A 17,908-nucleotide genomic window follows, 5' to 3' on the forward strand; every position below is an offset into this window, starting at 1 on the left:
ACTGAATGATCATGGAAGTCTCCCCTACATGGATGGTCTACAAGCTTATCCCGAAGGCAGTCTGAGATATGTTTGTTTCTGAGTGATGTTACCATGCAGTGCAAGGAGAAGTAACAAAAGAGCATGAAAACTCTTTCTTCTCCAAGTGACTGTATGTCAGGAAGTTGCAACTACAGTTGAAAAACACGAGAATGCCAGGATCACACTAGTTGCACTGCTAGTATATATAAGTAATGACGCTGTTGGAGCACAAAATTTTTCATTCATGTATCAGCTCATGCTCCATCCATGTAGTCAAAAAATGTATTGAAAACCCAACTTTTATATCAACATGGATGGGACTGGAAGAGATTATGCGGAGTGAAATAAGTCAAGCAGAGAAAGTCAATTACCAGACGGTTTCACTTATTTTTGGTGCATAAAGAATCACAAGGAAGACATTGGGAGATGGAGAGGAGAAGGGAGCTGGGAGAAATTGGAGGGGGAGACGAACCACGAGAGACTGTGGACTCTGAGAAAAAAACTGAGGGTTTTGGAAGGGAGGGGATAGGGGGTTGAGTGAGCCTGGTGGTGGGTATTATGGAGGGCACGTATTACATGGAGCACTGGGTGTGGTACATAAACAATGAATTTTGGAACACTGAAAAGAAATAAAATAAAATGGAAAAAAAAGTATCGAATAGACCCACTGTTCTAGGTATTAGGGATATACCTAGAACATTGCAAAGGCTCATAAATTAGCAAAGGGGGGAAATGTTGAGTAAGAATAACTATATTCTACGGCCAAAAATTTTAAAAATATTATAAGTAGGGGCCATAAGGGAAAAACAGGACAATTGACTATTTATGCCTAGTAAAATGATGAAAGACTTTTTAGCGGTGACATCTGAGTTGGGAATTAAAAGATGAGTAGTTCAGACAGAAAAGAGTGAGGTGGGTAAGCTTAGGAAGATAGGCAGACATGAAATAATAAAATTACCTATATGTTCTATCAGAGTCTAGAATTTATCTTGTAAAAGATGGAGGTCCATTGCAGATATTTTATGCAGAAAAGTAACTCAATTAAATATGTGTTTTAGAAAAAGTATTGTGGCAGAGTGTGAAGAATGAATTGTAAGAGACTGTGGTAATAAGTAGTATGAGAATAATATTAATTATGAATCCATAAGGCAGACATTTTAGTTCCATTTTATAGGTGAGTAAACCGTGACTCAGAAAGATTTACAAGTAAGCTCATTTTAAGCAGCTGAATAGGTCTGACTCTGACTGATGATTTTACCATTAGTGGGTGAATTAATAAATAAAAGAAGGACTGGGCATGAGTTGGATAAAAATTAGAACATCTCTCAAAGTTGGTTCTGGTGTGTGACTTGAAGTGGTAGCTTCATTTTCAATAGGACACACAGGACATGATAGACTTTGGAAGCAAAAGGAAATAGTTCAGTTAGCAACCATGTTGAGCACTGGGACAAGTAAATGTGACAGTTCAGAAAAGGCGGAGCAGAAGTGGGCACATAAGGCTAGGAAAACTCTTCAAAGATCAGGATACTTAGGTCCTCTTCCTATTCCACATAATTCTTCCCCACCCCACCCAGCACCAAGAAGCAAGGTATGCTTGGCAACAGCAGCGAAGAATGAATGGGGTTTTTAGGGTTCTGGAGGTGAGCATGCTGATCTTCCGTGCCCAGTGTGGATAGTGGATACTTGATGTGTTGAAAAGTAGGAAAGCCAGAGAACTGCTGTGTCAGATCAAAGGGAAAGAGCAAAGTATCACCAATTTATCTCTCTCTCTTTCTCCCCTTCTCCCTACCACTGTGCATTATTCTGCAAAGTGGCCCTAACTGTTCCCTGGATGCACCTTGAGATCCTCACTCTATGAGCAACTATTTGGCATCTGGATTTTCTAATTCTAGGATTTCTCTAAGTAAAGGTTCAGGTAATCTTTCCCTCTGCAATCATTAGTGTTGAATCAAGTTCTACCCATAGAGCAAAAGTCCAGTGTTGTGTTTAAGTGGTCTTTTCTGTTATTACCAATAGTGATTGCCCATATGAAACCCTACAATGAAGATACAGATATAGATATAGATATATAAATATATATGTATATATGTGTGTGTATATATATGTGTGTGTAGATATAGAAATATATATGTGTATATATATGTGTGTGTATATAAATATATATGTATATATGTGTGTGTGTATGTATTTGTGTGTATATCATATATATATATATTTATTTATGAGATGGTACCACTTAATTTCACATTTCATATTTTTAATGTTGGGATGGGGTATTTATATATTCCTCCTAACTACATTGCATGATTCTTGAGAACAGACCCAGCGGACTGTACTTCTGTCTCATGCCTCACCCCAACCAGCACAATGCTAGGTACATTGTTACCAACAAGCTGTTAAAAGGAGTGTAAAAAATAAAAAATTAAAAAAAAAAAAAAAAAAAAAAAAAAAAAAAAGGAGTCCAATTCTTTTCATACTTCGTGTTTGAAATTTCAAAACCTTATCAACATTAGTTTTGATTTTTCTCCTTTCTTTACTCAGAATTACAAGCCGTCAGGGAAAAGCAAGAAAAATAAATTTTTTGTTAACAGGAAATGACAGGAAGGGTACAGATCAAGAAAGGTGCGTAGGAGTTCAGACTCATCTACAAATGTGACCACCATTTTCTGAATGAAAGAGAACTTCTTTTCCAGTTTAGCTTTAACTTGATAGATGAGTATTCAAGATATTTTTGCCTTATTGAAAACATATTTTCACATCATTTTCATCTTCCCCAAGATCAGTAACATACACAGTGTCCATAACCCTGAGCATTATTGATTTTAGGTCCCAACTACACTTTTGATCAGCTGGTAAAGTCTTTCTTTCCAGATTACTCTGTGACTGTTTCCTCAAAGATGTGTGTCATAATTCAGTTCAACAAGTGCTTACCAGGCAACGACAATATGACAGATTCTCAATTAGAGACTGAGATGTGGGGATGGCAGTGTGAATCACACGAGTCCTCTGCCATCAAGGAATTTACAACCTGGTCCAGAGGTTGGGAATATAAATAGTGAAATATAAGAAATGAAGAACAGAGCAAAGAATTAGTTGGGTGTTATGGACATACAGAAGAACAAAAGACTGAAAAGGCAAGAAAGGCTTCTTGGAAAAAAGCACAATGGGATAGGGAGGCTTAGAAGATGAGGACCTGACTCAGCAGAGAAAGGGAGAAAGTATTGCTACAACTAAGAGGATGGTACCAGTAAAAGCATGGAGTTGGGAAAATGCACCTTTCTCAGAGTGATTTATACAGTTTTGCTAATAGACTGTGATGTATGTAGAGGGATGACCTAGTCTTAAGGCTAGAAAAGGGCAGTTGGGGTCTCGATGTCAAAGAACTGTCTTTACTCCATAAGCATTGGTGAGCCATCTGTTTTGGAAAGAAAACTGAAGAGGCAGAGTCCAGGTCTAACGTAGTGGGCAGAAAAATCAAGCCAGGAGCCTGGTATTTGGCTAATGTCTACAGCAAAGGACAGTCAGCAGTGGAGTGGTTCTTACAAAAAAAAAAAAAAAAAACAAAAAAAACAACTTATTAAGAAATCTTTGGGAGGGCTTGTCTATCTTCCGGGTCTGAGAAATTTACAATTATGCCATGAATCGCATCAATTCTAAAGAGTACTTAGTATGTGTTTTCTTGCAAAGTTACCTATTGAAACATAAAAGCTCCTGAGAGGTTGACTTAGGCAGCTACTTGACTGCTTGCTGGGAGCATGAGAAGCACCTCAACCCTTTATCAAAAGCACACTACTCATTTTTCACCCCCCCCACTTTTATACCATAATCATAATTTCTAGAATTGCAAAATTTTGGACCTGAGAACAGCACAGGTGAGACTAGCTCTCTTTCAAGGGGGTGTAGCAGCTACTGAATAACAAAGTGGTTGACACCCCGCCCAGTAATAGGGTAAAAAGAGGTTTTAATTTTCATTTAAACAGCTCCCAATGAAAGGTGCTAAAGGCTTCAATTTTTCAAACAACACCCTGGCTGGTGTAATCCAAACCCTGCAAAGTCTGGATTACATTAACTAAATTCCAAGCTTGACTAGACTGCCTTGAAAGCCCTATTTCCTTGAAATTGGAAACAATTAACGTTCTGTTTATTCATGAGATTAAACCCGGTGAGGTGTAAAATGGCAGGTGTAGTGTTAAGTACTTCGCCTGAATACCCTACTGAGGACAGACAAAGAACTTTAAACTAGGTGAACGTATGGTGATGCCATTTAGGTTTAACTTTCTTGATAACGAAGCAGGAACCAATTAACTCACTGCATTTCCAGAAATTATACAGCAGTTAAGGGCAGAGACTCTCCAATTACTTAGCCGGGGTCTGTATCTCGGGCTAACCTCTTCTTACATGTTGTGAGTGTTTGGGCAAGTTTGAGCATCTCTGCGTCTCCTTTTCTATATCTGGAAGGATTTTAGGAGGACATGATAGCACATGAACAGTGCATAGAAGAATGATGCATCCTGGGAATGCTAAAAATGTGAAGTACTATGTTATGTGAAGACGCTATGCCTGGGTTTTTAAACCTAACACCAGTCCTCAGGTTTGATCATCTGAAATCTTGAAAGAAAATGAAAGATACTTTGGGCAGGAGTCATTGTTTGACAGGTGAGGATGCTGAGAGAGGTCAATCACATGCCTAAAGTCACACAGGAGGTCACAGTGGCAAGACGGCACTAGACTTTGAGGTCTCCAAACCCATTCCACCCCTCCTGCAGTACCCACTGCGTGCTGATGGCTGGGTATTATCAGCTGTTACCATGATTCAGAAGTGAGTAATTCTCTCTCCTGGTGGGAGGGTAGTTCTCAGCAGGTCACCTGCTTCTAGATCTATAAACTGACCTGTGAATTTCCATCTCCTTGGTAGCTCTGCTGTTTTAGATCACAGCTCTGCCGGCTATGAAGAGGGAAAGACACTTGAGAGTGTGTGGTCAGCATTTTGTTTCTGATTCATCTCAGCCATGACACAGGTCATTTCATAAAGGTTTCTGCCTTCTTTCAGGTCCTGCGACAGGACCCTAACACCTACTCTGCACACCCTCTGTGGGCAGACATGGAAACACACATGACCTTGTAGACATTTGTGCTCATGTTTAGAATGACCACTTTTTACACATCGACACCTCGAAGTGGAGAAGAACATTTGGGGTTAAACAGAATACAAGGATGTAAAAACAATCCTTTAAGTTACAAGCTGGGTCAGATGATTATCACTTCTGAGAACTGGTTATATTTTATAGTCATAGCTATCCCTCTTTGCAATTCCAGACAGAGGCTTTTATAAATGCTTCTGTGAGAAACTCAGCTCATTACAGAAGACCAAAGAGCCACATATTTCATGTAGAGAGCAGCAGTCTACAGTGGACACACTACACTCTAGGAGTCCGAGAGAAACATGTTGGCGTCCACCTCTGCCCACAACTACATTTGTGCGACCTTGGGCAAAGCACCGCCTTCTGCCTCCGCATCTGAAACCCTGGGGAGGTAATCAGCGAGAGTGAGAGAGCAGCTTTCTTTTTGAAGGTGGATGCTGTGAACTGCACTGTGCTCGCCCACCACCTCCCAGAATCAGATGCTGAATTCCTAACACTCAGTGTGAGGCCCTGTGGAAGTAATTAAGGCCAAATGAGGTCACAAGGGTATGGCCCTGATCTGAGAGGAAGAGTTATGAGGGAGCCGGCTCTCCCTCTGCCATATGAGGACACAGCCAGAAGACACCTCACTGCAAGCCAGTAAGAACGTTCTCACCAGAAACCAACGTGGCTGCACCTTGATCTGGGACTTACACCCTCTAAAACTGTGAGAAGCAGATTTCTGTTGTTTCATCCCGCCAGGCGGTGGCATTTTGTATAAGAAGCCTGAGCTGGCTGAGGCAGTGGTATTAGCACCATCTCTGTGTTTCCCGAGACAACTGACTGTCACGATCACCTATTTAAGTGCTGTGACTTCCCTCGAACAAGATGACCCCAGAGTGAAAGCTGTTTTATTCTCCGGAGTATTCACAGAAATGGAGAAAGGAAAGTTGTATGGAAGATATCCATACACAACCTTCAGATGCAGCAGCCTTATAAATACATGTTAAACAGGAGTGTGTGGTCAGTTATGTGTCCATATACGAACATGGGATGAACATACTCTGGTTAAAAACCACAGGGTTCGAATGGCCTTGCTCCTTACTAGCTGTGTCTACAGACAAGGGACTGGAATGTTCTGAGCTTCATTTTCTTCATTGCCAAGATGAGAACAATAGTTGTAACTTAATAGGATAGCAGTGAGGCTCAAATGAGAAGTCTATAAACAGAAACACTGGTAGGGCTTCACAGGAGTTCATTTTGCCATTACACACACACACACACACACACACATACACACACACACAAATTGACAGGGTTCTTATCAAAATATGAAAAATAAAAGAAGGGGAAAAAAGCAAAGCATTTCTATGTCCCCTGAACTCACTTCACATAGGCCATATAATTTCCCTATCCTACCTGACCTTCCTAAAAATTAAATTCTGTGGTTAATCTCTAAAATCTCATGATTACCTTCAAACTTATTGGCCACTTGTGCCTGGGAGAGACTAGAGAAAAAAATTAGGATGTTTAGCAAGAGATAAGGGGCTGCAAAAAACCAGGGAATTATAGAGGAGGCTGAGATTAGAGAGATAAGAAAATGCTAGATATAATCAATTTATAACTACACGAAGGGAAAAAGAGTTCAATGAAAATTGTCTATCATTTTCAGACTACTACTGCTATTACTCAGGAGAAAATATTTTCCTCATATCACGGCTGATTCAAATGCAACTGATTTTTTGTTTTCCCATTTATGTTCCTTAGGACATATCTCAGATTCCAAGAAAAGTAATTGTGTCAAAAGTCTACAAAGATACTTTGTTAAAATAATCAAAACTTTTCCTCCTCTCTCACAGATAAATTACATTCCACCTCCTGTTTTTCTATTTAGGATTCATCTTTGCAAGGTTCACTCTGACCCGGGGTGTTGAATTTACGCTCAAAAGAAATTCAGTGCCTTTTGCAGATGTTAACAGTGGGATCACTTCACAACGGGGAGCAGCAAATAGGTCTAACTGTGGGCACAGTAAAACATATTCAAATGATTGGCTCTGTGCTAAGAGTGGGAACATTCAGAATGGCATTTTCCTCTTATTTTCATTAATCTTAGAAGGATCTTCAATCTGGGTTAATTTTCTTCTACACGGTCATCAACATAGAAGACTGATTTTATTTACAAAGAGATTTCGATGGCCAGCAAAATTGACACGTTTTCTTTGTAAGAATTTAAAGATCTTATTTATAATCATTATATTATCTGTTGTCAGTTCCTCTCTATTTTATAAGTGATTTGATTTTGATGTAAAATTTAGAACCTATCAGTTTGAACAACTGTATCCCAGCTGTGATTGAATAAGGCACCAAGTAGTATAATAAGTGAAAGAATCTTTTAAGCGGTATTAGATGAAGAAAAAGGACAATTGCCCAAATAATATTAATAGACTCAAGACACTGGCAGTAATTCTTGGGAATTCCTTTTTCCCCTGATAACAGATCTGATTTCACTATTGATAAGAAAATCTGAGGAAAATCCATGGAGAGTGTGTGAACAGAGGGACTGGGGAATAATTTACTCCTTTTTTCTTTTATAAAAGGACCAATTTACAAAATATACATTTGGTAGCTTAAAATCATATTAAAAAAAAAAAAAAAACAGCTAACTGAAAAATAGCAACAAAATCCATTTGTTCAGAAACCTGGGCATGACATTGTTTGAGTGGCCAGTAATATAGCATTTCATCTGGTTCACTGACTTAAAACATTTTTTGGTATGTTCTCTCTTTCTCTATGTATTTCTCTAAATATAATTTCAAAAATTAGGAATTATCTGCCTGTGGAAGTTTTAAATTCATTTAAGTTAAGAAGGCTATGCAAAGTTGTTGTAATCACTTTAATGAATGAAATAGTAACACCACTTCTGCTAGTTAATTATTCCAGCTTTGGATCTAGCCAGCACTAATATTTAATTTACCAAAGTAAATACAGGCTAACTGATCAGAATTCATCATAAATAGTTGACAAATATTACCGTTTAGTAGATATTGATCTTACAAAAATATTTTAAGTAGAAATAAGCAGGAAGTAGGTTGAGGTGATTAATGGAAATGTGAACTCTGGGTAGATATTTCTGTGTATTGTTCATTTTTATTACTTCCATGTGTGAAGTCCCAGCCATGTTCTCTGAAGCAAGGGTATGACAGAAGGACCCAAGGAAAAACCTGAACACAGAATAATTAAATAAAATGCTACTCGTGTAGACAGTCTTCTGTTAGTGAGCCTTAATATCCAGCTGCTTAATATTTAAAAATTAAAAAGTATTCATGTTGAAAAGAATGGCTCCCTCCAACTTACAAGATGGTACCTTCTAAGACACGATACCTTCTAAGAAACAAGCAGTTTCTGCTGACAGACTGTCCAAAGCAGGAGACACAAGACACAAACTGTAGATGCTGGGCCAACAAATATGGACAAAATCTGGACATCACCAACTACACCACGAGTTGCAAATACGTCCCAATTCCCCCTTCTTAAAGAATATAACGAGCTGAAAAATACCACTCATAAGCTATTCTTTTTCTCCTCTAGAATGCTACCAATTACCTTTAATGTAAAAATAATTTTCCATCTGCAAATCATGATAATAGCAAATTCTTATCTACCTGTGAATTGATGGATAACTCTTATTTGTCACCACTTTCCTTTGTGTAAAGCCATGCATATTTCTCTACGTGAATCAGCTTTTAGCAAAAGAATGGAAGGAGAATAAAATGCTCTGAATCAAACCAGCATCTGATTCACTGAGTGAAAGCTTTCTGGCTTCAAAATGAACAATAGCAACGCCCTAAAAAAGTTGTCCTAACTTTGTTTTTATTTATTAAAAGAAGCTCACTGTAGAGAAAAGCACACTTGATTTATGGTTTTTCTCTGTGGAGCTACAGAACTTTAATCCATAGCTCATGAAAGGGTGTAAGAGCAGCCTGAAAATTATGCTGAGCTTAATTATACTTAATGTGAATTATTCAGAAGTGCAGACAGAGACTAAAAATTTATTTCATACAAAGAAGCTTGACATTTTAATTGGTCCTTCAGAATAGAGACAAAACAATTTCCTCTCAAGAAAATTTACATCTTCCCCAACAGACCTGCAGCTTCAGCCAAACAGAACTTCATTAACAAGATTAATTATCACGCCAGCGAATGCTTCATCAGGTGTATGGCCCAGGTGAAAAAAGGAATACAAAATAATGACTGACATTTCTAACAGATAGAATTGATTTAAGGAGAGAAAAGATGACAGATTGAGCCGCCATACCTTGGTCATTAGCCATTTTGTCAGGGTGTTCTACTGTGGGGGAAAAAGAAATATTATTAGACATTGACACTTCCTAGCAAGGAAGCTGACACTTCAAATCGACAGTTTTCTTAGCAAGTTTTCATATCAAGGCTAAAGCCCTGTTGAAATCAAATTGATAAGGAGCCAAGAGTGATGTGATTATTTCTATTAAATAGTAGTCAGAGAAGAAAAATTGAAAATGGTTTCGCTATACATGTTCTTAAAAATATGTTATTTGTCTTATTCTTCTACACATCAACTCCAAAAAGATCATCGTGTAAGTTTAATTAAAAACACAATACATAAAAATTCATGTGATCACCAAGTAATTATCACCCATATATTTTAAATACGGTAAAGAGGCTATTTTCTTGTCTTCAGTTTTTCTTTTTTTCAACCAGAGAGCTTAACCAATTCTCACATAGATAGGGTAAAATAATAGAATATTGTAAATGAGTTTTAATCTAAATGGTTTAATAAATTTTTAGACCTTGTGAAGGAATTCTTACTTGTTCACAACTTCAGGTGCATTATGAATAATGTCCTTGAAGGTGACTTTTTTTAAATTTAAAAAATATCTTAAAAAAATTTTTAAGTAGCTTCTTTTCTATTAAACAAATATAACTGTATAGGAGGTAAATCTATAATATCTTTGCTTTTACAGAAGTTGTGATCGGACGTTTTGACCAATGTAGATCTTTGCCAGTCTCCATCACTTAGAATTATTTCCCCTATATATGAGTTTTCTTTGAGCTTCAAATCTTCTGGGTTTATTGAACTCAATTGCACTAAACTTGACATGTAGGCTACTACACTTGCTGTTGGCTTCTTTATATGTCTCAGTTAAAATCACACAGAGAACTGGCTATAACTTGAGAAATTTTTTCCCATGGGCAGCAACCTATAACCTAAGCACCCGGTTCTCTCATTCTGGGTGGCAGTCTCTTAGCAAGTCCATCATTACTGTTTGAAAGATAAAGCAAAGGTCTTAGAAGTGGTAGTCCTTCCTTTAATTGATGGGATACATATCATTTCCCAAAAGAATAGGCAGAAATGAAAATACTAAAAAAAATGATGTTGTTAATAAATACCCCTTTCAGATGAACAGGGTTTATGAATGTCACCTCATAGAAGGACAAATACTAAACTTAGTTACAAATTCCTATCACTTACCATTTCTTTCATTTTAAAATAATATGTAAACATATTCTATGAGAAAGGGTAGACCAAGAAAGGTTATCTTAATAAGTAGTGGACTTTGAACTCTGAATGACTCTTTGGAAAACACTAAACATACAAGAGTGCTTATTATATTAAGATTCTACCAGTTTTAAATAAGTTTTATAAATGTTATTGTGGCTCCTCGAGATTTAGCAAACCTTTTTTTTTTTTTTTTTTTTTTAAATTCACAGGCCGTCCAACCTAATTTTTCCTTAGTCTAATCATCACAACTTAATTTTTATCTTAATTTTCTCTCCTATCTCCCTTTAAAGACTAATGACTTCTCAAGATCTGTTTTATTACAGTATTAGGGGATTATTGATGAAAGGTGTTTTTGATAGGCAACTGTGTTATCTGTAGTTTATAGACAGGGATAGAGTTTTCACTGAAATCCTATCATAGTTTTTGAGAAAGGATACTATGTTGTAGGACGTGCCAAACCAGGTATCTGGTAAGAATGAGGAGGGCTTGTGAAGATCACATGTGACTGTGCAGTTCAGGAAGGGTAAAAGTTTGGTAGCCAGACCAGGACACACTTGAGAAACTACCCTAATTAGGATATCATATTTAGGTGAGATATGTTTGGAATGACATCCAAAAAAAAAAAGAGAGAGAGAGAGAGAGAGTGAGAGAAGAAAATCAATCTCGTCTCATTTTCATTCTTCATTTCTCCCTTCATCTGTAATCATATACACATCACTACAGTTTAAGAAAATTTTTATCAATTGACAAATAAATGTATATTATATGCAACAATGTCCTCCTCATTCTTACCTTCTGGATTTGTTTTACTGTTAGTAATCTGGACTGGCTAGAACTTGAGAAATTTTGAGTGTCTCAAGAAAGTTATCAACTAAAGACTATTTCCAACAGGGATAAAACATATCCTAAAAGTTAGTTTTTATTACAGACAAATAATTGCTTAAAAGTGTCATAATTCGAGTCTTGGCTTTTTATTTGCTTCTGCTATTTGTCAAGAAAATCACTTATTTTGTCAAAAATAATGTGAAGAGTAAAACTTTTCTGTATTCTGGTATGGAACTCTCAGTTCTACATCCTTGGATGGGAAAGATGTACCTTTCAGAATGATGATTAAAGATGCCCAGAGAACAGACTATACTCTGGTGCTTTCCATTGCTGAAAACTCTGCTTTTTTGTGTGTAAGAGGTGACTCCATCCCACTACAGAATTATACTTTGGTCTGTTTCAGCAGAAGCATCCTCTCTTCCTATTATTTTACAGGCCAACGTGGAGAAGCTCAGTTTACCCAAGAGAACAATCCACGTGAAAGGCAGAGATTGCCATGCCTCTTGTACGTCTCCCAAGGGCTTCATCGTGTATGGTTATCTTAATAGGGAATATTTGGGGATGGGAGATGTGTATTTGTAGAGTCCTGTGTGGTCAGAGAATCAAGTTCAAGATTCTTTTAATTAACAATCCAAAGAAACAATCAGATGTACCACATGCATGCATGTACACAAGGGTAATGTAATTTAATCCCTTTTTAATTGTAACTGTCCTTTTCATTAACCAATAAATATGGACTGAGTTTCCTATATGTCTCGTGCTTGTGACTAAAACCAAAGACAACCCTCTAGTCTCTAGAAGTAAAATGCTACTGTCTTTGCAAAAACTGCGTATGAAAGAATGAAGCTTGTAGACACCTGCCTGGGGCATGATTTGCAATGAAACACTTGCCTGTTACCCAGTAGACTACTGAGAGCTTTCTCAGCTTCAGGATAACATGTGAGCCTTTCTTGCTGTCAAACAAAGTTACATTCTGATGAACAGAGGCCTTATGTCTTAAAGCAGCTCTGGAAACTGCATGATGTGATGTGTTTAGTGTAGATTTGGTTCACTGTGGCTTCAAATCTCTTAAGAGTAGTTTATTTGCCTTAAAAATATTTGCTATTGTAACATGTAGGATGCATGCGTGTACAATGTCATTTGTTTATAAAGATGGGCAAGATCAGTATCTCTAAATAATTTAGAATTCAATCAAGACATCTGAAACTTGGTTTGCCATATGAGCAAGATTTGTTTTAAAATCTAATTGTCTATTATTTGAGCAAGATATACTGAGGATAAACAATACTAAACATTCAAGTCAGGATATTAGAAATAATGCTTGTGAATTATTGCAACATAACAAATTCCTGAGTTTGTTCTCAGTTCTGAACATCATTTCATAGATGAGTTTAGGGTACTTAAGGTAAATAGTACCAAATGAGATATGGGAGTTCATTAAATAATCTCCAGGATGGTTATCAGTGTGGGCCTGTGAATCCTGAGATAACTCATCACTCTGCTGCTTAATACATTTGGATGCCTTAAGTCATCTTAAACCCTCCCTGAGATCTCTAGTTGGCACACAATGTGAGCATGAAATTAATCTGGCACTCGTCTATAGATAAAGAGGAAGCATTTGTGAAATGGTATCTAGTTACATTTCATGCTCCCACAAAATGAATAACCAGTTTCCTTTCGATTGCTCATTTAGAGTGAAACCCGATTTAGACATGAAGTCCTGAAAACCCAGAGAAGATTAGCTCATTTCCTCCTGCCTCCCTCCCAACTTCTACTCTGTCGCTAAGTACTGTCACGAAGGCTTAGGCTGAATGCTTGTTTGTGTGTTCTTGGCAAACTTTCAGATTAGCTGTTACCAAGTCCAGCTTTGAATGGTTAGCTCCCTTCCCAGAATCCAAAAGTCCACTATTTATTAGGGTACCGTTCCTAGGGGAATTGAATGGCTATACAATTATTCTAAGACTCTTCTCTTAATATGTCAAGCACCTGGGTGAAAATGTCAACCATTTTCATGTTTCTAATTTTTCAGTTTGCTATGATCTATTATCAGCTTCTCAGCCAGATCTAACGATAGACAGAATGTGGTCACAGATCCTTTAAAACAACACATAACATGCCTAAGTATACATCTTTAAATATCAGCTATGAAACATTCAATTTTTTTTCAGTTGCCAAATAATAGAGACTCTTGAAACTATTTGTCTTCCAGAAAAATAATACTGTTCTAAAATAGTAAGGACTAACATGAAGATTATTTTGATGTAGTCACTGTTCTAGGGCCTCAGCATTTTTTTCTGTATGAACATCTAACTATGCTTGAATTGAGCAGCTATTTTTACTCTTGCAAGCATGGGGTGTTTTCTTCTCGTAATCATACTGTAAGACTTTTTATTCCCCCTTGTTGTTATCCTAGGTCCTTAAAATAAACACATTCATTTTGTTTGAGATTTTCTGTCTTGCTGTATCAAATTTTCTTTTTATATATAAGGACAATAGTTCCTCAAAGAAAATGTTGAAAGTTGGCAGTAGTATGACATTCACCTAATTCAATGCCTTTTAGTTTTTATTTCCTTACATAAAAAGACTAAAAAGTTTCAATATATTTTTAATAGAACCAATACACATGAAATCAATACAAAATTCCAAAAGGATTATAAATGGGGGAAAAAAAAAGTTAAGTTAAATATACCTGCCTTGTGTTGAAGGCAGAAAATGTGATAACACAATAGATTTTTCTCTGACACATTGGCTTTCAGTATGAAACAGTAAATTTTAATTTATTTTGAATGTCCATTGTCGTGTTGCCAACAGAGAAAGCAAAGATAGTACCTAATGCAGACACCGTATTTTACAACAATCCCACAGGAAAAGAAAGCTACTGCTGTAGTAGGAAATGATTCAAACCTTTCAGAGTCCTGAAGAGGATAGGATCAGAGAGAGGCCCCACTCCTTTTGCATTTCGTGCTTGAATTCGAAAGTAGTACATTGTGTCAAGGTTGAGATCCATGATTTGGTGAGTAAGCCGATCACCACTGATTGTTTCCATCACCCAGTCGTCAATTGGTATGTTCTTGTCCAAGGTGTAAAACAAGATGTAAGCTGCACAAATAGATGAATGCAATTGTATTTAGCGTGCTCACCACATGCTTGCTTCTGCTTCTAAACACGCATGTTTTCCTAAATATGATTTGCAGTGATTATTATACATTCACAATCTATAAACTACAGTATTCAGTGAATCAAGTAATAATTTTTTTTGATATTGCAAAGATTAGACAAATCATTGTCTCATGTACAGAATCTGAAAATGGAACAGACCATTCAAAATAACAGTATCTGCCATCTTTAAAAAATATGGGTATTTTTGATGCCTATAAATCTTGTGCAGGATTCCTGACTGACAGAAACACTGAGATAAAAAAACATGTGTTGTTTTACGCTGCTAAATTTGTGTTTATCCTGTTACACAGCAATAGATACTATAATAGGCTAACAGTGACCTTGGCAATCTGCACCCCAGGTGATTTCTGTGTTCAAGCAAGGTCAGGAATCATTGCATTAGTATATATGTGGAATCTGTAATATTTTTGGTATTTGTTGAGATGCTGCTGCTGCAACTATGAACGTCTTATGATGCAGAGAGCTCAGTAAAAGATAAAAAAAAAAAAAACAAGATAAAGAATTCTGTAAAACTGAAAGGTTGTAGGACTCTCTGGTTAATATTAAAATTGGAATACTCGATCTCAAAAGAGATTGTGAAATATCACTGGACAAAGGAGTTGTTTATGACTCATTTATAACTCAGCCTCCATGATCAATAGCAATAAAATCTAGTATTTTTTGAGTCAGAGCAGTCTTTCTTCTTGTCCCCCAAAAAACACATGTACTGAATAAAAGACCCTGGTATGATGATCCTTTTTTTTTTTTAAACTTTTATTATGTGCATGTCTTATCTCTTCAAAAGAATAAAAACATTCCTTTAGTTCAAGAGCCATATCTTATATTACCTTTTATTCTTCAGAGAAACCAATAAAATTGTCTTCACATAATAGGTATTGAAACTCACTTATTGAATGAAATCCTTTAGCCAGTAAGCACTGATGCTTTACATTTGTGACATTTAGTGCAACCGTAGAGTTTTCGTGGGCTGTTGTAGGTTCCCAATGACACTGAAAGTTTGGAGAATTGTTCTCACCCCAGGTCAGCTGCATGTATTCTTGATTTTGTTGATTTGTCAAGTGGGAAGGAAATATTGAGCCCTCTTTGTGTTTTGGCTGTTTTTTTTTTTTTTTCCCTTTGTAAAAAGTATTCAGTTACGCATTTAAAAATGATAGTTCTGGCATTCAAGTAAGTACGATCGAAGGTACAAGCATCAGGTTCTGATGATTTTAAACTGTATTTGAAGTGATTTCCTGGTATTTATGGCAAAACTGATCTTGTGTGTGTGTATATGTGCATGTGTAAACTTGAGAACTTAGATGCAGAATAAAAATATACTACTACAACATTCAAAGCCTTAAAAATTGGTCTTAGGGAAAGCATACAATTTTATCTGGGTATATGAGTTTGGTGTGTTTGGAAAATATTAAATCTGTTACTGAAGTCTTAACTGTAGAGATTTCCATAACCACAGAGTTTGGGACAAATTCATTGATTTGTCAGAACCTTTCTGTACCTATATGTCCATTTCCCCACATTCAATTTTTTTTTCCTTCATCTTTTTCCTACTTCATGTTTGTCCTTACTCACCATAACTTGTCAAATAATGAGAACTACCTCCTCTCCTAGGCGATAAGGGCTGGGATTGTTAACTCCAGTGGACACTCTGGCATCAGAATTACATTTGTTTAAATATACATAAAATGTAACATCATACATATGTCCTTTTTGACTCCTTCTACAAAGAAGTTGTTGTAATTGTAAAAAGAAAGTGTCAAAAAGTGTTCAATTCCACCTCTTTCCTTTTTTCCCCCCCATACTTCTTTCCACAGATCAGATTCTCTTCCATGGTTCAGCTGCTAAGTACCAGGAAGACCAAGATGATACCTACCAGCAAGGAGCTCAGCCCAGTGAGAACTCCTCATGTTTCAAAAATTGTTTCTGATAATCATGTCTATAGATAAATGCATAATGAAGGACCTATTTCTTCCTTCCTAATAAAACATTATTAAAAAATAACAGGCTAGGGTTGCCTGGGTAGTTCAGTGGGTTAAGTCCTCTGCTTTGGGCTCAGGTCATGATCCCAGGGTCTCGGGATTGAGCCCTGCATTGGGCTCTCTGCTTGGCGGGAGGCCTGCCACCCCAACCCCCCCCCCCCCCCGCCTCTCTGCCTACTCGTGATCTCTGTCTGTCAAATAAATAAATAAAATCTTAAAAAAAAAAATAACAGGCTATGGATTCAAGAAGACCTGACCTCAACTCATAGGTCTATCATTTCCTGGCTTTGTGACCTTGAGCACCTTGCTTAATCTAAGTAACTTTTTCTCATCTGAAAATAAGTTGCTCTCAGATAATGTATTTTTAGAAATTAATATATGTGGTATTCCTCTTATATTAACTTCTATATAGTGACTACTTAGTAAATGGTACATTTGTTCTTTTTTTCTTTTTCTCCTTCCTCCCTGCCTTCTTTCTTAATTAATAATTATATAATAAATAAATTAATTATATATAATACACACACATAAATATATGATATATACATATATAATTAATAATTATAATAAATAATAATTAATTAATAATTAAGAAAATATTATATTTGGAACACCTGGAATTTTTATTTCAAGTTAATAATAGATTTAATAGAAACTCAATGATTATTCTACTCAACAAATATTTATTAACTACCTACTAAGTGTCAATGGTGATCCTGAAGAGAATGAACAAAATCTGAAACCTGTTTCTATAGAATTTTCAGCCCTGTATTATGAGCATTTACATTTTCCTTTCCTGATTATATGGGAAGGGGACAAGGAAAGAAGTCAAGATGGCTAAATTTCTAACTTTTGCAACTAGGTAAACATGAAAAATTTTTATATAATGGGAGTAAGACTATTTAGACACATGTGATGGCAGTGAGTGCCCAGCTTGGTCTGCCATCTTGGATCATTGTAACCTATTATGGAATATAATAGAGCATTATTTGGTTGGTTATGGTGGGGGACAGACAAAGAAAACTCCACAAACAAACAAACAAAAAAACAAAAAGAGAGGAAAAAAGAGGAAGAACGGAGAGAAAGAGAGATTGGGGAATAGAAGGAGGTGTTAATAAGATAGGCAAGTGGAAATGTACAATATGTGGTAGGATATGTGTATTTAGAATTCCTTGGACGGACATATAGATTTTAGACATAAGTTTGTGTTCACTGAAGCCCTGGCTATACTATCCACACTTTTTCAG

The 17,908-nt window shown here is 36.5% G+C and overlaps 1 protein-coding gene across 1 annotated transcript in view; it reads right to left on the reverse strand.

Moving 5' to 3' along the window:
- Positions 1-17,908, reverse strand: part of DCC (DCC netrin 1 receptor) — a 769,602-nt gene that overhangs the window by 91,218 nt on the left and 660,476 nt on the right. The window contains exons 19-20 of the mRNA XM_059139941.1: positions 14,410-14,604; positions 9,457-9,489 (exon numbers count right to left, since the gene is read on the reverse strand). Coding sequence (XP_058995924.1) covers positions 9,457-9,489; positions 14,410-14,604 — 228 coding nt within the window. The remainder of the gene's footprint in view (positions 1-9,456; positions 9,490-14,409; positions 14,605-17,908) is intronic.

This window comes from Mustela lutreola, chromosome 11 (genome assembly GCF_030435805.1).
Source record: "Mustela lutreola isolate mMusLut2 chromosome 11, mMusLut2.pri, whole genome shotgun sequence".
NCBI lineage: Eukaryota > Metazoa > Chordata > Mammalia > Carnivora > Mustelidae > Mustela > Mustela lutreola.